Raw genomic sequence first — 25,855 nt, 5'->3', positions numbered from 1 at the left:
AAATTTTAAGTCAAATTCATCTAACCACTCAACTAAAAGCATTCCTTTCTCACAATGAATCTCTAATACAGTTAATCACTAAGAGCTATCAACACTGGCTCCTAAATATTTCTTGTGTCCATTCCTATTATCTCAGCCAAATTCAAGTGATCAACATCATTCATCTGGACTAACATTTATATCTTTACTTGTGTATCTTGTTCAACAGTATTTGCTGTGGTTTTGAGAAATATAGGACAGAATATGTAAAAGTACACGAGAAAACAATGGACAAAAGTTTAAAAACTAAGCTAATATACTGAAACACACACTATGGAGTCTTAATGATGAAACAGACTTTCATTGATTTCCAAGCCCAATCTCAATCTGCAGATTAAGTTTCCATAATATGAACACATACAGATCTACAAAACCGATTTTTCATCTCAAATTTACCTGGAGTTGTCAGACTCAAGGAGACTAATTCTCTCCAGCCAAACTGATAAGATTATAAAACATAAATCAAAGTGGCAAAAGATTAACATATAATGGTACATACAACTATCACAAGGTCTAGAATACTTTTTCTTCAGCACATTTTCCTGTAGAATATTTATAGGGAAACAGAGTTATAATAAACATGGCAAGCATGAAACTATCTAAAGGAAAAACTTATCTCAAGCATTGTCCTTCACCTAAGAGAGCTCAAAAACCTCATTATGAGGAAAGCCCTGCCAGACCTTGTTCAAATCCACTGTCAGGAATTTCCACTCCTACCCAACCCATCACCAAGTCAGAATATTCATGGCTGAAGTTTGCCTCTCTTATTTGCCTTTGTTGTAGTTATCTTAGTCTATTTTTCAGTTATTCCAGGTTGACTACCTCCTCATCCCCACACACACTTTGACACTTTCCTTATATATTTAAATCAGAAATCAGATTACTGATAAGAATTTTCACCTCCTACACCAGATACAGGGAATATTCTTTTAAAAACAGTAAAATCTAGATACATGAATTGGTCAATTATGAGTGAATATTAGTGTTTGTCAGAGCTTTATGCCCTTGCCAATAACACCATTGTCATATGATTCCTTGGAGCAACATTTCCTTATAGAATCTCAGGTCACAAAGTGATAGTTGTCTAAGGGATTATTACCCCTAATCTCAGTTCCTTGTTAGTAAAAGGTGAAAAGTAAGATTCCCTTTAGTTTATAACCTGGGGTTTAATAATATATTTCAATTGGGTTAAAAAGCCAAAACAACATTTGAAATCCTAGAAACAGTTTTAATCAGCTTCTGAAAGGGTCTAGTTCCCAGCATAACATCAAATGAGTTGTTATATGTGATCCTTCCTAGTTATATCCATATGCACAAATTTGGACTACCAGCTGTATAATCTTAAAGAATGAACTATATTAACCTATACACACATTCATATATACTAATATATATGTATATGCATATACATGATTCTTAATCATAGTATACAAATTATATCCACAAACAACATAATCTTGATATCTTAAATACTTAACTGTAAATCTCCATTTTCTCAGAGCCTTTAACCAACATGCTTCAGATACCGGAGGATTCAGAGGTACTTTTGAATATAATTTAATCTGATAATTAGTTTTCCAAGCTATTTCAATGGTGCAAAGTAAGACCTGGCTAAACTAGAAACTCTTTTCCAATTCTGTCAAAAAGAAAATGAAAAAGGAATCTGAAGTTCCAGTGAATTCACAAAATTGGTTTTCTTTCAATGTCTCCTCCAACTACTTGATTTTAGAAGAATAGCTTTTTAAATGTATGGCATGTCTGAAAAGCAGAAAACTTCCTTGACTCATCTATCTTAGGCACTAAGGACCTCATTGTATCAAAATGTAGTGTCTCTTAATACCAAGGCCATAGAGCACCTAACTCAAGTCATTAGCTGTGCTGATTCTCAGCCATAGAATAAGCCTCAGTATCTGTCAAAGATCTGAGAGTTTTACTAGTCCTCTTGAAGGATTCAATCAGGTGTCCTCTTTTCAGTGTTCTACCCCACCTTCAGGGTGCCCTGTGCCTCTGATGTCTATACTTTTCCAAGGTCCTATAACTTTAAACATCTTACTTCCTAAGAAGTTCAGGTAGAGCTTCAGTTCTACCTGACAGCTTCCGTTTCAGCTTTCCGAGGTACATTATATTTCATTAGGTTACCACTCGTCCATCTCCTGAATTTATGAGAACTTATCTGCTGCACTTCCTCTCATTCATTCTCCCTTCTGTACCTATACATTTTTAGCTCCTTTAGGTGGGTCAAGGAAGGAGTATAAACAAAAATATGTGTAAATAGCAGGCTTTAACTAGAGGCAAGACTAGTCATGTTTCTTTACATTTCCCTATCCCGATTTAGGAATTTGGGGCCAAAGTTTGCAAGTTTCTCCCTTCTCTTTTGTAGTCCCCAATTAAATTTTGGTTCAAAATTCCAAAAGACAAATCAACCCATAAGAGTTATTTTCTATTGCAGTTTGAATTTCTTAGGTGAGAGAAGAAAAAAAAAATTCTCAACTTCTCAGCTCTCTATTAGTGAGATAGCAAAAGTTCGGGCAAGGAAAATCCTTACTTATGAGGGGCAAATAAAATGAATTTTGAAGTCAAATTCAGGGCATCAATTTCAAACTGTACTATAAGGCTACAGTAACCCAAACATCACAGTACTGGTACACAATAGACACAGACCAACGGAACAGAGAACCCAAAAATAAAGTCAACAAAAATAAGCAATGGAAACAAGACTCCCTATTCCATAAATGTTGGGGGAATAGCTGGCTATCTATATCCAGAGGAGTAAAACTGGACCCCCACCTTTCACCATACACAAAAATTAACTTGAGATAGACTAAAGATTTAAATGGAAGACCTCAAACCGTAAGAAGCCTAGGAGAAAACCTAGGATACACCATTCTAGGAATCAGCCTTGAGAAAGAATTTGTGACTAAGACTTCAAAAGCAACTGCAACAAAAACAAAAATTGACAACTGAGAGCAAATTAAACAGCTTCTGCACTGCAGCCAGGTGTAGTGGCTCACACTTGCAATCCCAGCACTTTGGGGGGCCAAGATAGGTGGATCACCTGGGCTCAGCAGCTCAAGAATAGCCTAACCAGCCTGGCCAACATGGCAAACCCCCATTTCTACAAAAAAGACAAAAAAATTATGTGGGCATGGTGGCACCTGCCTGCAGACCCAGCTACTTGAAGGCCTGAGGTGGGAGGATCACTTGAGCCAAGGAGGTTAAGGCTACAGTGAGCTGAAATCCCAGCACTGTACTCCAGCCTGGGTGGCAAAGTGAGACCCTATCTCCAAAAAAATGGAAGAGCTTATGCAGAGCAAAAAAAAAAAAAAAAAAAAAAACTATCAGGGTAAATGGATAGTTTTTGCATTATCCAGCAAAGGCCTAATATCCAGAATCTACAAGGAACTTAAAACAACTGAACCAGCAAAAAAAAAATCACATTAAAAATGCAAAATGACATGAACACACACTTCTGAAAAGTCAACATGGAAGTATCCAACAAACAAAAAATTCTCCACATCACTAGTCAGAAATGCATATCAGAACCACAATGAGATATTATCTCACACCAGTCAGGATAGCTATTAGGAAGAAGTCAAAAAAAAAAAACGATGCTAGCAAGGATGCAGAGAAAAGGAGAACACTTACACAATGCTGGTGGGAATGTCAATTAGTTCAGCCACTGTGGAAAGAAGTTTGGAGCTCTCTCAAAGAACTTAGAACTACCATTCAACCCAACAATCTTATTAGTGGGTATATATTCAAAAGAAAACAAATGATTCTACCAAAAAGATGCATGCACCATGTTCATCACAGCACTATTCACAACAGCAAACACATGGAATCAACCTAGGAACCCATCAATGATGAATTGGATAAAGAAAATGTAGCACATATACACTATGGAACACTATGTAGCCGTAAAAAGAACAAAATCAAGTTCTTTACAGCAATATGGAGGCAGCTGGAGACTGTTATTCTAAGCAAATTAACAGAGGAACAGAAAACCAAATACATGTTCTCACAAGTTGGATCTAAACAATGGGTACTCATGAACATAAAGATGTCAACAACAGACATTGGGGATTATTATATAGAGGGCAAAGCTTGAAAAACTATTCAGTATTACACTCATTACCTGGGTGATGGGATCAATCATACCGTAAACCTCAGCATCACGAGATATACCCAAGTAATAAATCTACACACATACCCTCTGAATCTAAAATAGAAGTTGAAGAAAAAAAATTTAGAGCATCACATACAGCTCTTGAAAAACAAGAAATGACATTCTCTCAGAATAACCTAGATGATTGACAGTGGTGACACCCAATTAATTTTCTTATTTGGGACAATGAGAACTGTACCTTTCATAAGTAAAAAGCATGCATAATTTCTCAACAGAGCAAAAAAAAAAGTAGTCTTATAAGACATTTTATACTCCTATGTCCTTTTCCTTATTTGAATTTGTATAAATTATCTTTTTTAATGAAGTGACTGAGGACTTTTGGCACCATACCCTAAGAAAATAATCAATAGTCTGTAGGGTTGATCTTTTACAGAAGGAGATAAGGGTTTTCCCTTGACAAATGGCCACCCACACACTGCTATAAAGCCAGATTTCCAAGGACTTACTAGGATATACCGAATGTATAATCATGTTCCGTAAGTTCTTCAGACATAATAGTGATTAAAAATGAGCCATGAAGTATTTCAGAATGGAAATTTTGATGAATTACTGTCACTATTAGGATTTTATGATTGCTGTTATTAAGTAAATGTGGAAGACAAGCAGTTTTTTATTTTCCATTAACAAGGCCTTTCCAAACATTCTTTTGCCTTAAAAGTGGGTATATTAGTCCGTTTTCACACTGCCTAAAGAACTGCCCAAGATTGAGTAATTTATAAAGGAAAAAAATTTAATTTACTCATAGTTCATGGCTGGGGAGGCCTCAGGAAACTTACAATCATGGTGTAAAGTAAAGGAAAAGCAAGATACCTTCTTTACAAGGTAGCAGGAAAGAGAATGAACACAGAAGGAACTACCAAAAACTTACAAAAGTGAGACCTCACTATCTGTGAGACCTCACTATCAAGAAAACAGCATTGGGCAAACCACGCCCATGATTCAATTACCCACTCCTGATCTCTGCTCCATGATTGTTACCTCCACCTGATCTCTACCTGGCCCATGATTCAATTACCTCCACCTGATCTCTCCCTTGACACACAGGATTATGGTGATTGCCAAACCATATCAGTAAGATGTTTAGTGTCCACCTATCTTAGGCTGCCTCAGAATATGCAAAAAATTCAATTTAATACAAAAGTTTTCTCTATGGGAGAAAAGTCTAGTGTAGAAATGACTATAATCCCCTATAGCTAATTACCAAGCAGATAAAGATCCTGATGGCCATTGTGTCCCATAGAAATGCCTGCATATATGAGCTATGTTGTCACAATGTTCATGGCACTGGAATATTTTAGGTAAATGGTTGGTGGAATGGTTTCAGCGACCCTTCCCTCCACCGGCCAGAAAAACAGAATGAAGTTAGCAACTAGAATTATTTCAAATTTCGAGTTTCAGATGTATCATTGGGCTGATTACACAAATCGTCGGTGATTATGGCGCTTTACACTTCCATTTTCTAAATGCCGATATTTAGAAAGCAAAATAATATGAGACCCTTAATCCGCCTTTGTGAAAATTATAACTGAGGAAATTAGGACTGTGAAAGGTCAGACTTAACCGACTCCATCTTGCTTCTACCCTTTAAACTGTCCTTGTTCATTCCTTGGTGTAGGCCTAACTAAACTCGGGAAGGAATTTAGTTTATGGTTTGACCCATACAAAAGTGTTGATAATCCTTTCCTGAAAAAAAAAACCCTTCTTGCCTGGGGACCGCTCTGCCTTGGTAAGACTAACAAATTCGCTACAAGATTAGAAATTACGACTTAGAAGTCATGCAGCCTCTGGCTCCAAGAGTTTGAACCTCTCCAAATTGCTCCTGGGGATAACATCACTATTGTAAAACCTAAGGTCAGTGCTTGAGATATTTTACGGACCCTTCTTTCCATGCATCAGCTGACACCAGCCAGACTGGTAATCTATCTTATCCAGTTCCACAATCTCAGCCAGGAACAGAAGAAGACAGCAAGAAAACCTCACTTAGACCTCGCCTGACTCCATCTCCAACCTGAACAATTAGCACTCCCCACTTTCCAATCCCCTACCCGCCAAATTATCTTTAAAAACTCCGATCCCGAAATGCTCGATTTGACTAATTTTTTGAGTAATAATAATTTTTTTTTTTTTTTTTTGAGACGGAGTTTCGCTCTTGTTACCCAGGCTGGAGTGCAACGGCGCGATCTCGGCTCACTGCAACCTCCGCCTCCTGGGTTCAGGCAATTCTCCTGCCTCAGCCTCCTGAGTAGCTGGGATTACAGGCACGCGCCACCATGCCCAGCTAATTTTTTGTATTTTTAGTAGAGACGGGGTTTCACCATGTTGACAGGATGGTCTCGATCTATTGACCTCGTGATCCACCTGCCTCGGCCTCCCAAAGTGCTGGGATTACAGGCTTGAGCCACCACGCCAGGCCTAGTAATAATAATTTGAGACTGATGTAATTAAAAAAACTCCAGTGTCCCGCACAGCAGACTGTGAATTATTCTTTCTTCATTGCAATTCCCCTGCCTTGATAAATCGGCTCTGTCTAGGAAGGAGCAAGGTGAACCTGTGGGGCAGTTAAAAAACAACTTGAGCCGGGCGCGGTGGCTCAACCACCATCGTGGTCAACACGGTGAAACCCCGTCTATACTAAAAATACAAAAATTAGCTGGGCATGGTGGCGTGCACCCGTAGTCCCAGCTACTCGGGAGGCTGAGGCGGGAGAATTGCTTGAACCCAGGAGGCTGAGGTTGCAGTGAGCCGAGATCGCGCCATTGCACTCCAGCCTGGGTAACAAGAGCGAAACTCCATCTCAAAAAAAAAAAAAAAAAACTTGAGCATTTTGGCTTTTGAGTATATGTGAGGGTTTGCGAGGGGCTCCCGTCTGGAGAATGTGCCACTTCCCCTGGACTAGAATCTCACTAGCTCAGTTTTAAAAACCTACTTGCACAGGCTATGTATGCTGAAGGATGACATCTATCTTGAAATAAAAACGGTTCGCTTCAATTCAAGGCTTCACAAACTACAAAGCCCCACTGGCTTCAGAGAAGTTCAAACACCTTAGCAAAACTATGTGAATATCTGTAATGCCGCTGCTTCCCACCCCGGCACCCTCGCCCCTAGCTCCACCTCATTACTCAGTGCTAAAAACAAAGATAAGTATTATAACGTACGCCTCCATTTCACTTCCTCTGCTCCTCACTGCTGTTCCCCTAGTCCTCCTTTTCCCATTCCCTCTGTTTCCTTCATTTCCTCAACTAGTTAACTTCAGTGCCTCTTCTAAGATAAAGGAGGTATATCTCAAATTCAGGCTTAAATCCCTATCCACCACTGAAAGGTTATTAAGTTCTGCTCCTCTCCCCTCCTGCAGCACCTAGTAATTAGCGCAGTCGGTCTCATGGAAGGTGCTCAGTAAATTTAAAGAGAAAAAGCACAACGAAAACACCCTGGAAAGTAAGTGTGCCCGTACAACTCAATCCACGCATGCGCGGATGCAGAGCCCAGGACAGCGAGACTATCCCGACAGCTTCTCCTCAGGGCCCAGTTAGAACTCCAGGTCGCTAAATCTCAACCCATGCACTCTCTAATACCGTGCCAGACGCCGGGCCTTCCCCACCACCTCATCTGCCTGGGCACGTAAAGGGCTCGGTGCGGCAGCTGCAGCTTTGCCTGTCTGTTAAAGGCCAGAGTGTCCCATCTCTGAAATGACGGAGGGAACAGAGCTCAAGCTTGAATAACTGAGCCCAGCCCGGCGGTCCCTGAGGTGAAGACGCCAGCGCGAGAGCAGCTGCAGGGCGGGGAGCGGGAGGCTGGGCCCCAGGGAACCGCGGGGCGCGTCCGGCCCCACTTACCTCTCCAGGGCCTGCAGGGTGTAGCTGATGAGCGGCCTCTCCAGGATGGGGCAGAATTGCTTCGGGGTGGGGACACCCATCCTCTCCCCGCACCCCCCGGCCGGCAACACCGCAGCCACGGCGAGCGGGTGGCGCCCGAGCTGGGCCCGAGCCGCGCTCTGCAGTGAGGCGGAAGCCGCTTGGTCCGCGCCTCGCTGACCGCTCAGGCAAGGACCCAGCTCCGTGGGCCTGGAGCTGCCCGGCGGCCCGGCCTCCATGGCTGCGGGCGGAGCGGCGGGCCACACGCTTCTCCCACCCTCGGCCGGGCTCGCGGGGTGAAGAGCAGACCACCAAGAGAGCCGCAGAGCGCGGAAGACGAAGGCGCCCGCGGGAGCCGCCCCGGCCCGGGTGTTGCTACCCGGCAGGGGACGTTTCCGACAGCCGTGGCAGCATCTGAAGCTGCCGCTCTGCCCTCGCTGCGCAGCTAAGGCCTCCGCACCCGGGCCCAGCGCCTCCGGGAGGGCCGACTGGCCCGCTCTGCGCTTGCCCCGGGCAGGCCCAGCTGTCGCCGCAGGTGGAACTGTCAGCACGCCCTACAAATCTAAAGAGCGCAGATACTTAAGGGTCTTGAATGAGTTTGCAGGACAGCTCAGGCCTCCATCCCATCCCTCCCCGCTTTAAACTTTTGGAAGAAATTGGGATTCAGGTCACAGGATGGGAGGTAGGGTGCATATGCACCTCAATTATCTGAATTTTATTAAGCTCTGGAGGTTTCCTGGTTCTACCCCGGGTAAAGACAGATGGATTAGCAAGTGTTAGTGTGGAACATCAATAACCCAAACTGGTGGCTCTCAAACTTGTCTGCACGTTGGAACCACCTGGGGAGCATGTCCTGGCATCTTGGTTTCACCCTCAGAGATTGGGATTTAATTGGTCTGGTGTGCCCCGGGCTTTGGAATGTTTTCAGAAATCCTCAGGTGATTCTGATAAGCGTGCACGTTTTGGAATCACAGGGTCAAAGCAATACTAATTGCTGAACAATCGATACACCTTATGTCATTTAGTCCCCAGGAGAACTCGACTATTGCCAATTCCCTTTTTACAAAAGGAGAACCAAGTTAAAATGGTTAATTTATGTAAGATGGCAAAACTAACAGCAGAGCAGCCTCAAGGTCCTCATCCAGAAGTAGGCAGAAGTTGAATAATTTCAGGCCTAAAGTATCTTACCTTACTTAGTACTGTTGTTGCTGGTGAGATTTACCATTAAAGCATAGTGAAGAATTTGAAGTAGGAGAGCACTATTGCATTAGTCCCTGGAATGTAAACTTCATGAAAGTAACAACTCTTTTTTTTTTTTTTTTTTTGGCTTGGGTTGTGTGTTCCCAGCTCATGGAATGTAACAGAAACTTAATATTTATTGAGTGAATTGCTGATTAAATAGATTAAAAAACATTAAAGTATATAATCATCAGTAATTCATAGTCTTAATGCAGTGGTTTATGATTCATAAAAAACCATTTAAACTGGAAATATCCAGTTATAGAATTTATTACAATTTTTATTTTTACCCATTTTCTCAGTTGAGAGCATACAAAAATGATGTTTTCTGCTTTTTCTTTTTATTTAGTCTTATTGAAGACATTCTTTCACTTTTGTTACTTTTATTATAATTAGCATTTAGGTCCTGTGTTAACTCTTAGCTGAAAAGTAGGTGCCATAATACACTTCCTTGTCATTTTTATTGCTGTTCTTTTTTTTTTTTTTTTTTGAGACAGTGTTTTGCTCTTGTTACCCAGGCTGGAGTGCAATGGTGTGATCTCGGCTCACTGCAACCTCCGCCTCCTGGGTTCAGGCAATTCTCCTGCCTCAGCCTCCCGAGTAGCTGGGATTACAGGCACGCGCCACCATGCCCAGCTAATTTTTTGTATTTTTAGTAGAGACGGGGTTTCACCATGTTGACCAGGATGGTCTTGCTCTCTTGACCTCGTGATCCACCCGCCTCGGCCTCCCAAAGTGCTGGGATTACAGGCTTTAGCCACCGTGCCCGGCCCTATTGCTGTTCTTTCTAATTTGATCTTGAGGTGTCTCTCTTTGAGAGTGGCTTAAGCCAGAACAGCCATTCTTCAGGAGAGCCCTAGCCCAAAGAGGAAACCTAGGTTCTGGTGTGCAGATGAGATGCCAAAGGAGGCCACACACAAAACATGTGAAATAACAGGCACATTTTATTACTTACAGATTCGCCAGAGAATAAGCCTGATGGGATGTCTGGAGATAACGGGACACCCAACCAGCAGGTGGGAAGAAAGAGAGAGGACTGGTGGGGCTAAGTTAAGGTCCAAAGTCTTTATCCCTTAGGCTTTCCAGAGAGGGTTGTGGATTGACTAGTTTAAAGAAAACACCACAAAGGGGGATCTTGACTCTGGTGTCGACCATTGGGTTTTATCATGGTTAGCAGCTGTGGGATGTGTTGGGGCTTTGGTTGTGGAATGAGGAACAAGTGTTCTATATCACAGGGAGGGGAAATTTTAAGTAGGCCGCAGGTGATGGCATACAACTGGATTTCAAACAGCTTATATCAGGCCTAAAAATGGATGCCCAGGCAGCAACTATATTAAACAAGTTTGGCACAATACTTGACTTCGTAGCACCACTACCACACCTGTATCAGACATTGAATAAATATCTGTTGACTAACTGGGTAGATGAATGAATGAGTCTATGAGAGCAGGAAGGTACTTCATATTAGTATTTCTATTAGTGTTGATCTTTAAACCTGTTTAATCTAAAGGTGGAGTTGTTATAAAGCTCTTCTTCCTTAATCTTAAGCAAAGCAGAGTAATAAAGCTCGTTACACTAATAGCTATAGAATAATTTTATATAATTAAACATTGGCAAATTTTAACTAGAATCTTATTTAGTTTTGTTCATAGAGTAAGTATATCAATTTAGATCTTACATGAATCCTTAGATCCTTAGATCTAACATACTGTATATATGTCTGGCAGACATGATGTCTAGCAGATCAACTTGTAGTGAAAAAGGGCAGACTATAGTACTCATTTATACATCAAGTATGAAGCAACATTTTTCTCTGTCTCCTTTTTATATAAATATAATTAGTTCCATGTTATGCATACTTTGGGTAACAGATGTAGCTTTCTTGTTACTTAATACCAAGTTATAGCAGCCATATCATGATAATATCTTGTATGCGTCAGGCGTGTGAAAGCACATACCATGAAAAGTGAAATCCTCTAGTAACCATTGGTAATAACCATTCTGAAGTATCACTTGAAGAGTTTAGAAAAAATAAACCCCAATTGAATTATGAGGTAGAGCATGCAGAGTGGGAAATTCTTGGAGGGGTTTTTGTTTTGAGCTTCCACGATAAACAAAATAATCGGTCTCCAAAGATGCCCATATTCTTATCTCCAGAACCTATGAATATTTTACCTTATACTGATAAAGAGACATTGCAGATGTGATTAAGTTAAAGGTCTAGAGATGGAGGAGAGTACCCTGGATTATCCAGGTGGGCCCTATGTAATCTCTGGCATTCTTATAAGAGAGAGTTCAGAGTCAGAGAAGGAGGCATGAGGATGGAAGCAGCCATCAGCAGACAGGGATGGAAATGCAGGCAACCTTGAGAAGCTGGAAAAGGCAAAGAAGCAGGCTTTTCTCTTAGAGCTTACAGGAGAATATAGCCCTGCCATCCCATTTTCAGATTTCTAACATCTAGAACTGTAAGATAATCTACTTGATTTAAGCTGCTAAGTCTATGGTAATTTGTTATAGCAGCAAAAGGAAACTAATACAGGCTTCACACTGAGGAATATTCTCATTTGGACTATAATCTCCAAATGAAGTTCTATGTAGTTAGAAATACAGTGATATGATTGAAAAAAAAAAGGCACTGTTCATTCAACTTTATGTCCTGTTACAGCCCCAGTATTATTACTTTTAAATTAAATCCTTTGTGTTGTGAATTTGAAAATGTATTATAAATGTTTAAAGCATAACTTTGTAATGATACCACAATTTCATAACTTGCCTTTGGCATGCCTTTAATTTTTTTAAAGTAGGCTCTTTTTAAGAGTAGTTTTAGGTTCACAGCAAAATTGAGAGAAAGGTACAGAAATTTCCCATATGCTCCCTGCCCCACACATACATAGCCTCCCACACTGTTAACATCTCTCACCAGAGTGGTACATTGGTTACAACTGATAAACCTACAGTGACACATCATTATAACCCACAGTTGAGAGTTTACATTAGGGTTCACACTTGGTGTTGTACATTCATTCTGTGGGGTTAATAAATTTACATTGATGTATACCCACCATTACAGTATCATGCAGAGTAATTTCACTTAAAATCCTCTATCCTCTGCCTGTTCATATTCATGCCTTCCTCTCCCCTAATCCCTGCCCAACCTCTGGCAGCCACTTATCTTTTTACTGTCTCCATGCTTTTGTCTTTGCCACAGCATCATATAGCTGGAACCATACAATATTCTTTTCAGATTAGCTTCTTTCACTTTGGTAATATGCTTTTAAGTTTTCTCCATCTCTTTTCATGGCTCAACAGCTTGTTTCTCTTTAGTACTGAGTTTTTTTTTTTCTGGATGTACCATGGTATATTTATCTATTCACCAGTGGACTGTTTTAGAGGAACTTCCCGGGCTCTGCGGTTTTCCAACTTCAGACGGCCAGGGCTCTTTGTTCAGTTTCCCGCCTTCGGGCCAGGTAGAGCTCTTTGTTTCCAGCCCACAGCCCTTGCAGGGCTCTTTGGAGGAGGGGGCTCTGTGACTCAGCGTTATAAAACAAGTAGCCAATCCAGTAACAATATCAAAGATCAATCAATCCAGAGGATGTTCGAAAGAACTCCTCTCATTGGATGAGAACATGAAAGGGGAGGGAATAACTCAAGAGTTGAAACTCCAGCCACCCCTACCTGAATGGATTCCTTTCTGCATTCCCTCCCACGAAAGCATGGCAGCTGCTTTTTCACTCTGCCTAATAAACTCCACTTCAACGACTCTTTGGGTCCACAAGTTTAATTGCAACAGTAAGTTCACCTGGCCTTTAGTGCTCCTTTCCCCATTTTTGGGGTTAGGAAGGCCAAGAACCTACCAGACAGCAATAGCTTTTGCTTCCGTGGTGAACTAGCAGTTAGGACTTCTAGTTTTCATCCAGGTGGCCTGTGTTCAACCCCTGGTGTGCACGGTGGTTTGCTATACCTGTCAACCCTTCACATAGGTATTAAGCCCAGCAAGCATTAGTTATTTTTCCTAAGGCTCTCCCTCCCCACTCCCCATCTCCCTACAGGTCCCCATGTGGTTCCCCTCCCTGTGTCCATGTTTTCTCCTTATTCAGCTCCCACTTACAAGTGAGAACATGCGGTGTTTGGTTTTCTGTTCCTCTGTGCAGGCTTTTATGTGGACTAAAATTTTCAATTCCTTTGGGTAAATATCAAGGTAAAAGATTGCTGAATTGTACGAGGAAAATATGCTTAGTTTTGTAAGAAACAGCCAAACTTTCCTCCAAAGTAGCGATACCATTTTGCATTCCCACCAACAATGAATGAGAGTTTCTGTTGCTTCACATCCTCACCAGCATTTGGTGTGGCAGTGTTCTGGATCTGGCCATTCTAATAGTGTACAGTGGTATCTCAGTGTTGATTTAATTTGTATTTATTTGATGACACATGATGTTAAGCATCCTTCATATATGAATATTTGCCATGTGTATGTATTTGGTGAGATGTCAGTCTTCGTCCCACTTTTTAGTTGGGTCATTTGTGTTTTCATTGTTCAGTTTTGAGAATTCTTTGCATATTTTGGAGAACCGTTTTTTATCTAATATGTATTTGGCAAATATTTTCTCCCAGTCTGTGGCTTGTCTTTTTATTCTCAACAAGTGTCTTTTGAAGAGCAGAAATTTTTAATGTTAATGAAGTCCAGATTATTAATTGTTTTTCATGGATCATGCCTTGGGTGACACTTTAAAAAAATCATCACCTAGATTTTCTCCCATGCTATCTCTTAGGAGTTTTATAGTTTTATGGGTTTTTTTTTTTTTTTAGGTCTGTGATTCATTTAGGTCAGTGAGTTTTGAGTTAATTTTGTGAAGGGTATAAGTTTTGTCTGGATTCTTTTTTGTTTTTTTTGCATGTAGATATGCAGTTGTAGCAACATTTGTTGACTATCTTCGCTTTATTGTATTGCCTTTGTTCCTTTGTCAAAGATCAGTTGACCGTATTATCTGAGTCTAATTCTAGTCTTTATAATGTTCCATTGATTGATTTCTACATCCTTTCGTCAATACCACACTGTCCTGATCACTGTAGCTTTTTAAATGTCTTGAAGTCCAGCAGTGTTTGCCTTCCAACTTTGTTCTTCTTCAATATCGTGTTGGCTATTCTGGGACTTTTGCTTCTCCACATAAACTTTAAAAGCAGTTTATCACTATCCACAAAATAACGAGCTATTTTGATTGGGATTGCATTGAATTTATAGATCAATTTCGGAAGAACTGACATCTTGGCAATATTGAGCCTTCCTACCCACAAACACGGAACATCTTTTTTTTTTTTTTTTTTTTGAGACAGAGTTATCCTCCTGCTACCCAGGCTGGAGTGCAATGGCACGATTTTGGCTCACCGCAACCTCCACCTCCTGGTTTCAGGCAATTCTCCTGCCTCAGCCTCCTGAATAGCTGGGATTACAGGCACGCGCCACCATGCCCAGCTAACTTTCTGCATCCTTAGTAGAGACGGGGTTTCACCATGCTGACCAGGACGGTCTTGATCTCCTGACCTCGTGATCCACCCGCCACTGCCTCCCAAAGTGCTGGGATTACAGGCGTGAGCCACCGTGCCCGGCCGGAACATCTTTACTTAGTTTTTTTGTCATGTCTTTAATCAGTTTTGTACTTTTTCTCATATGTATCCTGTACATATTTTCTTAAATTTATACCTCAGAATTTCATTTTGGGTAGGGTTAATGTAAATAATATTATGTTTTTAATTTCAAATTCCACTTGTTCATTACTGGTATATAGAAAATGATTGACTTTTTTGTATTAACCTTGGATCCTACAGCACTGCTATGATCACCTATTAGTTCCTGCCATTGTCTACTTTTGAATATGCACAGAAGTGCATATTAAATGAATGTGGCTCTCATCTTTATATCTGAAATACGTAAAACTTGCTTTTTTGTTTGTTTGTTTGTCTTTACATGTTAGTACACCTCTCTGGAATACTTGTCTTGGAGATTTCCTTTATTAGAAAATCTTAGGTCCCCATGGGTTAATTTTTTTAGTGTTATTGCAAATATAATTACACTGCCAGTCATTCCCCTCCTCCCCAGCTACTTCTAGTGATTAGTTGGGGTGTTTCTCATTAGTGCTAATGAACAGCTTAATGGTTCATCCTTTACCTCCATTGAAATCAGAGCCAGAAGAAATAAATTAATATTCTACCATGGGCCAGCCCAGTCATTTCTGACAGCCTATGAATTCTAATTTCTGTTTTGCCATTGTGTATCTTATGTGAATGGTACAGTCTATTAACCTCTGACATTTAACTCATTTTTATACATAAGAAAGATAGCACACAGAATTGAGGTCTTTCTGCAGATAATGCAGACTAAACACCACCACATGACGACACCATTATTATCTTTTATTTTCGTAATATTTCTTGCAAAGTTATTGTCAGTTGTCTCTACCATCCACTCTGCTTTTCTTGAATCACTAAAAAGGAAAGCAATGGTGAATATTTAACCTTAGAACTGAATTATTCATATTAAAGTTTAACTTTTCATAAGAAGCACCTGGGAACAATGGTTTCGAGGTAGTATTTTTATATATTTTTTACAAAATAATTTACATAGTATATATTATGTAATAATCTTAGAAAATATATTCCTGGCACCTAAATTTTGGTTTAATACCTCTCTACAGTAGGCCCAGAATTCTGATTTTTAATATGCTTCCATAGATGATTCCAATGCAGGTGTAAGCCGGACTGAAATAAACACTGAATTTAAAAGAATTATACCCCAACTCATTTTATGTTCAATACATTTAATTTCAGTGTCCAAGGAAAAATGCATGTAATTTATAAAAATACTATATAAAATTTGCATAAGAAAATTATTAAACCGTTTCATTTACTTGTTAAATTGTAAGAAGGTAAACACAAGGAAATAATATTTAAGTACCAGAAAAGAATGATGGAAGAGAAATAGAAAACCAGATCATCCCCGGGTATTTCTACAAACTGTCATTTTGTGTGTGTGTGTGCGTGTTGAGAATTCCTTTTGCCTTGTAAGAGCTGTCATTTAAAAACACAATATCAACTCTGAAAACCATCAAAGGCAGTATCCTTGACCACAGCTTAAGTAGAATAGAAACTGTTGCCTGAAACTGCTCTAAGCATGGAACTAATGCATGCATTTCAATTGAGGATACCACATTACTCCAGAAACCAAAAGAGGGGAATGACCCCTTGCACAAGGAACAATGTGACAGAGATAATATCTTGGAAAGTGTCGTTTAGGAAACAAAGCACCAGTCTAGAAATGCTGGTAGCCAGCTTTAATCTGTGGAAGGGAGGAACATATGGAATCATTAAAGAAGAGCAACGGCTAGAAAAGGAAGATTTGTCGTTTCTCCAAGAAAGAGATTGACAAAAGCTATTTATATGCACTTTAACCTTGACTCATTGGTAAAAGAAGATTTAAAGAAGAAAAAAATAGGCTTTAAGATAAAAATGGTCCCAGGGAATTTAAAGTGATATCTTTTATGTGAGGACTAAGAAAAAGAAAGTGAGGATGTTGTGCATTGCAACCACAACCACTACCACCATTACCTTGACAAGCACAGAGTAAATACAAAAAGTGAGCTGTCCAATAGAGTCCGAATTTCATACATCATTGCCTTATAGTGCCTTACCCATGAGGACACCACATCTTTATCTTAAACAGATTGAAAGGGACTATGGTAGGGTGGAAGCACAAGGGGTAACATGGAGAAGGGAGAGAGAAAAGACTGGGATGTCTTTTCATATAATAATATAGTCTCTTCAGTGATGTCCAAAGGATGTAAGGATATAAACAAGCTTTTAATTTTTGCAAAAAGAGTTTTTCATTGCTCTTGAGCATGGAGCACTCACTGGGATAGACCCTCCCTCCTCCCCCAAGAAAAAGAGGAAGAAGAAGAAAGAACATACAGTTTGGGAAGATGCTGCATAATCTACTTAGGAGAACAATACACAACACTGTTTTGGACAAGAAGTACTTAGTGGTGACAAAAGGACAATATTTTCATGTAGAAGCAACTTGCAGCAGATTGCAAAGAAGAATAAATGAGGTCACTGTGTTGTTTCCACTGTACATGAATAGAAATAAGTTAAATAGAAATTAAGTACTTTCTTTTGTGACCACTGCTACCACTAATTAGCTTAAGACATAAATGAAAGAATTAATGAATAAATGGAAGAATGTTAAACTTACTGTTGAATATAAACATAAATCAATAAAGAACAATTTACATGTACTCTTCAGAAAAATTAGAGTGCTTGAAACTATTCACAAAAGAAAAAATTTGTTTTGTTTTTAAGTTTGTACAGACCCTTCTCACCCCAATTTCTTATTGTCTTTTCACCTCTCCTACCATTTATCCTTGGAACAATTCAAGACATTGACAAGTGACTAAAGAGAAAACCAGAAACTCCCCCTTTGTCAAATCTTCCTCAGTAATTATTCTCTCTTAACTTCATAAAAATATATGGTTATTAACTGCTATAGTACAATAACAAAAATATACATGAAACTAACCAACACTGGTCTTGGGCAAGTTATTAAATTTCATTATGCTCGTCTTGGTTCTCCTGGCCTCTTGCCTTTCTATAGTCTTTTTATTTTTCCTCACTACATCTTGAATTGGCTATCTCATCATAAGCTCAGCTGAAGAGGAATTCACTTGTGTCTTTCATCTGTGAACTTATTCCTGTTAGTCCTGACCAGGACAGGCAGCTTCACTTAGTGAATAGGCTGAATCTTGCATATGTCTCATTGCCTAGAGAACTGCCTTACTATTCATGGGGTGTCCCCACCACTTGCAACCTTTTTCCCAAACTTGACCTCATTGACCCAGGTCCTATATCCGGCCCTTTCTTGGAATCTCACATCTCTTTACCATAAGGTAACACACAACCCTAGTTTGACTAACTACACTTGAGTCATCAGAGGGCTCTCTTCTGATTAATTAGCTGAAGAACTGCTATGAAAGGATTAATCACATATAAACAAGATGTCACCCCTTGACTAGCTTTAATTGTTATTCTTGTGACTTCTGATGCCTGGTTCTCCCTGGGATGCTCTATTGCCTGGCCTTGGCGTACTTCCCATCACCATCAGCCAATGCTGCTAAGATCTGAGCTTGCTCATGTTATGACATTAAGACCTTCCTGTACCTGCTTAATTTGGCTCTCAAAAAAAATCTAATCTTTTCATTTATTCTCAAGAATAAGTAGTTATAGTTGTTTGAGACATCTCCATTTTAGTAAACATCAGAACTATAATTGCTATGATTTGAATATGTTCCTTAAACTTTGTGTTGACAAGAACAGAAAATCAAACACCTCATGTTCTCACTCATAGGCGGGTGTTGAACACATGGACACAGGGAGGGGAGCATCACACACTGGGGTCTGTTGGGGGGAGTAGGGGAGGGACAGCTCAAGGTAGGGAGGTTGGAGAGGGATAACATGGGGAGAAATGCCAGATGTAGGTGACGAGGGATGGAGGCAGCAAACCACACTGACATGTATGTACCTATGCAACAATCCTATGTGTTCTGCACATGTACCCCAGAACCTAAAGTGCAATAAAATATATATATAATATATATTATATCTATCATTATATTCAATATATAAATTATATATAATATATATTTTATTTATATATTTATATAATATTATATAATGTAAAATTTATATATATTATATAATATATATAATTTATATATTGAATATAATGATAGATATATTTTATATATATATATAAAAGATTATGTATTGAAAACTTAATTGCCATGGCAACAGTATTAAGAAGTTAGACCTTTAAAAGGTCATTCATTAGGTCATGAAGGCTTTGCCCTCTTGTATGGATTAATGCCATCATCATGGGAGTGGCTTCTGATAAAATAATAAAATTTGGCCCCCATTCCTTTTCTTTCTTACATGCTCACTTCTACCTTTTGTCCTTCTGCCATGCAGTAACACTCAACCGGATGCTGTTAACATGTTATTGGATTTCCCAGCCTCCAAAACCATAAGCCCTATAAACTTCTATTCTTTATAAATTACCAAGTCTGTGCTACTCTGTTATAATAGCAGAAAGGTACTAAGACAACCATCTAAAGGCTTGATATTCTAACTCTGGACATTTCTAAGGCCTGGGAATAATGGCAAGAAGTCAAAAAATATACCTTACACATGAGCCAGTGAAAGACTCATCTTGAAAATGACTCATTCTTTATATTTAAGGGAATGATCAAGGGTAAATGTGCTCTGTAACTGATAAATCAGATTAAGCTATGGAGAATAAACACTGTAATTTTTTTTAACTTTTTTCAATTGTCTATTGCTGTAAAAAAAAAAATTCCAAAACTTAGTGGCTTCAAACAATACTATCTTATTGTTCACAGTTTTGTGGATCCAGATCTTTTTTTTTTTTTTTTGATACTGAGTCTCGCTCTGTCACCCAAACTGGAGTGCAGTGGCATGATCTTGGCTCACTGTAACCTCTGCCTCCCAGGTTCAAGCAAGTCTCTTGCCTTTGCCTCCTGAGTAGCTGGGATTACAAGTGCTCCACCACAGCTAATTTTTGTATTTTTGGTAGAGATGGGGTTTCACCATGTTGGTCAGACTGGTCTTGAACTCCTGACCTCGTTATCCACCCACCTTGGCCTCCCAAAGTGCTGGGATTACAGGTGTGAGCCACTGCACCTGGAGGATCCAGATTTTAAGCAGCACTGACAGAGACAGCTCATCTCTCTTTCACTTGGCATTGGCTGAGGTAGTTCAACTGAAGCTAAAGGAAGATCCAAGATGGACTCCTTCATAGGTTGGGTCCTTGGTGTTGGATGTTGCCTGGGGCACCTCAGTTCCACATGATATTTTTTTGCAGCAGGATATGCTGATCTTCTTAATATAGTGATTGCTTTCTAAAAAAAAAAAAAAAAAACGGATTCTGCCAGCCCTCTGAAATTTTATGCCCCATACTAGCACAGTGTCAAATCTGTCTTATTCTATTGGTCAAAGGAAGTCACAAGCCCAGACAGAATTCAAGTGGAGGAAAAGTAGCTGCACAACATGAAAGGAATTGCGTACATTTACAGGAAATTAAGGAATTATTATGGCTGTCTTGGCCATCTTTGCAGACAATCTTCCACAGGTACTGAGATGGTTAATTTTATGTGTCAACCTGACCTAGCACGGGATGCTTAGATAGCTGATTAAGCATTATTTCTGGGTGTCTTTCTGTGAGGGTGTTTCTAGAAGAGACTAACATTTGAATTTGTGAGCTGAGTAAAGCAGATAGTCCTCTCCAATATCATGGGCATCATCTAATACATGGAGGGCCTGAATAGAACAAAAAAATGAAAGAAGGTTGAACTGTCTCTCTGTTGGACAGCTTAAGTTTTAAATTAATCTTCTCCTAACATAGGTCCTCCTGATTCTCAGCGCTTCAGTCACAGACTGGAGTCTACAGCATTGGCTCTCTGGCTATCCAACCTTCAGACTGCATGACCAGCTTTCCTGGGTTTCTAGTTTGTAATCAACAGACCCTGGGACTTTTCAGCCCCCATAATCACCTGAACTAATACCTTATATAAATATATATCTTCTTATTGGTGCTGTTTCTCTAGAGAACCCTCACTAAAATAGACACCGAACACCTGTTTTAATAATTCATTTGTCTTTAAATCACAGCAATATTTATTCAAGAGATACAGACTCCATTGATTTCTGGCCACAGGAGGGCAGAAGAGTCAATAGGTTATTCTTTGGCCTTCTTCCCAGGAGAGGAAGGTGTTAAAGAAATTCAGAGTGATCTGTATAGCCCTATCTGCTCTTTGGAATTATTTATTTCTATAGGCTATTCACTTTTAAGTTACCAATAACTGTCTAAAGCCCTCTTCTTTGACATCATAAAATCCCAAACTAGGGTTGAAATATTAGAAAAGAGAGTATATGTTTAAGAAATTGTTTCTGAATTGAAGACCTGCTGTTATATATCCTAAGTGATATACAAAGAACTGATTTTCAAGATGTGACATTTATGTCTCACTTGTAAGTGAAGCTTTCTTTAGGATCACACTGTGTGGACTAACACTGTATTATTAGAAGGAGAAATTGTAGCAGCGAGACTTTCTTCATATTTGAAATTTTTGCCATTTTAAACTTCATGCATACAGAGATTGAAAGCAATTAATTTCTTTGGAAATATTTGCAATAACAGATTAAAAGCAATTAATTTCTTTGAAAGTCAATGAACAATTTGGAAAGTGGCTCTTATTATCTCAAAGCTGGAAGTTGTAAGCACTGAGTATTAGAATTTGCTGTGACCATTACTTTAAGAGAGAGAAATGTCTACAAAAATGACATTTTTTTCTCTACCTACAGTTGTATACTGGGCAAACCAGGAATTTCTGAACATTAAAACTGCACTATGTTAGAAAGGGAGCCAAAAAGCTCAATATCTACTAGAGATGTACAACCTTTCTTTAACAGAAACCACCTGCTTATGAGTCTTTGATAAATAACCCACTGGTTGTAATAATAGGAGAAAAACAACGTATTTTGCCTGATTTTCTGTCATGTGTACATGGGGTCCCACTTCAATGAACTTGTTTATCTGAGTTAGACATCTCATTCGAAATCATGGGTGCCATATTTGAACTGTTAATGGCTTCTTCCTATCTTGGGACTGGAGCTGGATTAAGAGATCTATCTTATAGGAGACTTCTCCCTAGTTAGAAACCCTCTGAAGAGCATAAGTAAATGTGTCAGCCAGAAAAAATGGAAGGAACCATCAACAAATGGTGGGGGAGTCAGACAGAGTCATGATATCGCTTTTTCTTTTGCCATGGCATGCTGTATTCTGACCTCTGATTCCACTGCAAATGGAAGCAAAGTATTCTTACTTTTTAAAAAAAAAAAAAAATATATATATATATATATATTTTTTTTTTTTTTAATGAAAGAAAGAGAAAGAGAAAAGGAGGAGAGAGAACAGGAGTCTTGCTCTATTGCCCAGGCTGGAATGCAATCTAAAAGTAGGTATTAAAAACCTCTTTTATGCTGATAATTGTGCTTAACAGCAGAGACAGGAAGGAATAAAGAAAGAAAATAACAGACAAACAAACAATATTTCATTTAAATCTGTGAAATGCTATGCAAATGCTGAAGAGTGATTTGCATCCATTTATGTAGTCACTTTCAAAATAGGTGTAATGTTATACTAAAAAAAAATGTATGTTCTGTGGACCTGGGGTGAAGAACTCTATAAATATTCACTGAGTTTACTTGTTCCAGGTCTGAGTTCAAATCATTAATGTCCCTGTTAATTTTCTATCTCGTTGATCCATTGAATATTAACAATGTGTTGTCAAAGTCTCCCAATATTATTGTGTGGTGGTCTAAGTCTCTTTATAAGTCATTGAAAACTTGTCTTATGTATCTGGGTGCTCCTATATTGGGTGCATATATATTTATGATCATTGACTCCTATAGTTGCATTGATCCTTTTATCATTATGTAATGTCCTTCTTTGTTTCTTTTAGTCTTTGTTACTATTAAAGTCTATTTTGTCAGAGACAAAAGTTACAACTCCTGTTTGTTTTTTTTCTCTCTCCATTTGACTGGTGAGTCTTCCTCCAACCTTTTGTTTTGAGTCTTTGTGTGTCCTTGCTTATGTGATGGATCTGGATACAGAGTGTCAATGTGTTTTGACTTTTTATTCAGTTTGTGTGTCTGTGTCTTTGATTGGGGCATTTAATCCATTTAAATTTAGGGTTAATATTGATATTTATGAGTTTAATATTGTCATTTAATGCTAGCTGGGTATTTTGCCCATTAGTTGATATAGATTCTTCATTATGGAGATACTCTTTACCTTTTGGTAAGTTTTTGGAATGACTGATACTGATTGTTCCTTTCTGTGTGTAGTGCTTCTTTCAGAAGCTCTTGTAAAGCAGGCTTAGTGGTGATGAAATCTCTGAGTGCTTGCTTGTTCGTGAAAAGTTTTATTTTTACTTCACTTATAAATCTTAGTTTGGGTGGATATGAGATTCTGAGTTGAAAATTCTTTTCTTTGAGGATATTGATTATTGACCCCCACTTTCTTTTAGTTTGTAAGGTTTCTGCTGAGAGATCTGCTGTAAGTCTGATAGGCTTCCCTTTATGGGTAACCTGACCTTTCTCTCTAGCTGCCCTTAGAATTTTCTCCTTTATTTCAACTCTGGTGAATCTAACAATTATGTGTCTTGGGGTTGCTCTACTTGAGGAATATCTTTGTGGTGTTCTTTGTATTACCTGGAGTTGAGTGTTGTCCTGCCTTACTAGGTTAGGAAAGTTTTCCTGAATAATATCCTGAAGAATATTTTCCAGCTTGGATTCATTCTCTTCATGAGAATGACCAACTTTCAAATTAGGTCTCTGAGTGGATGTCCAACTTGTTAATTCATTCAGGTACTCCTATCAAACATAAATTAGGTCTTTTCACATAGTCCCATATTTCTTGGAGACTTTGCTCATTCTTTTCACTTTTTCTTCTCTAATCTTGTCTTCTCATTTCATTAAGTTGGTCTTCAACCTCTGATATCCTTTCTTCTGCTTGATCAATTCGACTGTTAAAACCTGTGCATACTTCGTGGAGTTCTCATATTGTATTCTTCAGTTCCATTAATTCACTTATATTCTTCTCTAAATTGTCTATTCTCATTAGGATTTTGTCAAACCTTTTTTCAAGGTTCTTAGTTTCTTTACATTGGGCTAGAACATGTTCTTTTAACTCACAGAAGTTTCTTATTATCCACATTCTGAAGCCTAATTCTGTTACTGGAGTGCAGTCATTCTCCATCAGGCCTTGTTCCCTTGTTGGTGAGGAACTGTGACCCTCTGTAGAGGGAGAGGTATTCTGATTTTTAGTATTCTCAGTCTTTTTATGCTGGTTTCTTCCCATCATTGTAAATTTATCCACCTGTCATCTTTGTAATTACCAACTTTCAAATTAGGTCTCTGAGTGGACGTCCAACTTGTTAATTCCCAGCGCCGAAATCTGAGCAACCCACTGCGGCTAAAACAGCAGAGTCAAGATTCTTGGTGCTTTTCTGCCCGGGAGTCTCCAGTCTGGCTTCCCTGCTGAGTCCCTTCTTCAATCAGCTGAATGGGCAACTCTACATCCGCAGAGCTCCAAACATTGACCAAAAGGGGACCCAGTCCCTTTTACTCTGCACCGAGAACTGCCGCACCTGCCACAAGAGTCACACTGGTGACCCATGGGGCTCCTCCGCTGGGAATCTCCTGGTTTGTGAGCAACAAAAATCTGTCTGAAATTGTGGCGTCCTCACGTTTTCTGCTCTTTCACTGGGAGCTACAAGCCTGAGCTGCTAGTGATCGGCCATCTTGGATCTCTCTTAAGAAGCAAAGTATTCTTAACAGCACCTAAGACAAGGGTAGTTTTACACTGATAAGCTAGAGATTTTGGAAATAAAAGGCTGTCACATAAGCTAGATCAGTAGCTCCCAGAGAGGCCGAGAATCATCTGTGGGGTTTTCACAGGTGCAGATGCTAAATCAGCATCCTAGACAGAACCATGGAAATGCTTAATCCAATGAAGACCCTTGTTGATAGTCACCGTGCTAGATTATCTACCAATGTGAAAAACTTGGTGTAGTTTAACAAGTTTTAGTTGATCAAGGTGAACAGAGTGTGATATAATGAATTTAGTGCTGAATCAGGGAATAGGTCTACTTTTACTCTGTGAACAGACTTGTTGAATAACTTTAGCTTATTACATGAATCACATGTCAGGCACAGCGCATGATTATGTGCATATATCAATAATTCTTCCAGTTCACAATGTTTTGTGATACAAAGGTTATTCTTGCTCCTTTTTTACAGATGTGAAACCTGAAATTAGTGATTCACCAAAGGAAATGATGAACTATGATCCAAGGTCTGTCTAACCTATACTTGTCTCCACATGATAGGGCAGTATTTCATTTCTCCCAATAGTGATATTCAGCCTCTTTAAAGCCTCTTTTAGCAAAATATTATAATAAACTCTTCTCTAATAAACAGTGAGCCGTATCTTTTTGAGCAAACATTCTTGGATGAAGTGAGATGAGGTAACTGAAGAAGGTATTAAAAACTATAATATTCCTTAGAAATTAAGATTTCTTTTCATCTTGAATGATGGCTCTTACATCATCATCCTAAAGTATAAAATAATTTTTTTCTGAAAATGCTTGTTTTCTCATTTTACCTCCAACATTTTTCATTATTACAAAATGTTTATTTCAAAAATTTTCTCAAAAATTTTCTGACATAGCTACCACAATTTTTCTTCAGTAGAAATGTAATATAAATTGAAATAGAGCTTTCTCTTCATTATAAAATATTTTCCCAAATTGCAGAGTAACTCAAATTTGTTGTTTAATTTTGGAAAACCTTTTTTGAAGACTTAACATCCAATTAGCTTTTCAAAGAGCCCTAGTATAGCATAAAAACATCATTA

The 25,855-nt window shown here is 39.0% G+C and overlaps 1 protein-coding gene and 1 long non-coding RNA gene across 14 annotated transcripts in view; one reads left to right on the top strand and one right to left on the bottom strand.

Annotated features, from left to right (window-relative positions):
* The window catches only part of CRPPA (CDP-L-ribitol pyrophosphorylase A), a 337,573-nt gene extending 329,007 nt beyond the window's left edge, over positions 1–8,566 (bottom strand). For all 13 annotated transcript variants that reach the window (XR_008473356.2, XM_054237213.2, XM_002751545.7 and 10 more), the window contains exon 1: positions 8,059–8,566. Coding sequence is in view for 12 of the 13 variants with exons in the window: in XM_054237213.2 (XP_054093188.1) it covers positions 8,059–8,315 (257 nt within the window). In the remaining variant the exon portion in view is untranslated. The remainder of the gene's footprint in view (positions 1–8,058) is intronic.
* On the top strand, positions 7,754–25,343 carry LOC108592861 (uncharacterized). The gene is made up of 3 exons (XR_001913167.4): positions 7,754–7,970; positions 10,273–10,331; positions 25,240–25,343. It is a non-coding gene; the product is annotated as an uncharacterized LOC108592861 (long non-coding RNA).
* The last annotated feature ends 512 nt before the right edge of the window (positions 25,344–25,855 follow it).

This window comes from Callithrix jacchus, chromosome 11 (genome assembly GCF_049354715.1).
Source record: "Callithrix jacchus isolate 240 chromosome 11, calJac240_pri, whole genome shotgun sequence".
NCBI classification, from domain to species: domain Eukaryota; kingdom Metazoa; phylum Chordata; class Mammalia; order Primates; family Cebidae; genus Callithrix; species Callithrix jacchus.
The sequence above is the reverse complement of the archived record's forward strand: the minus strand, read 5'-3'. Positions and strand labels throughout refer to the sequence as shown.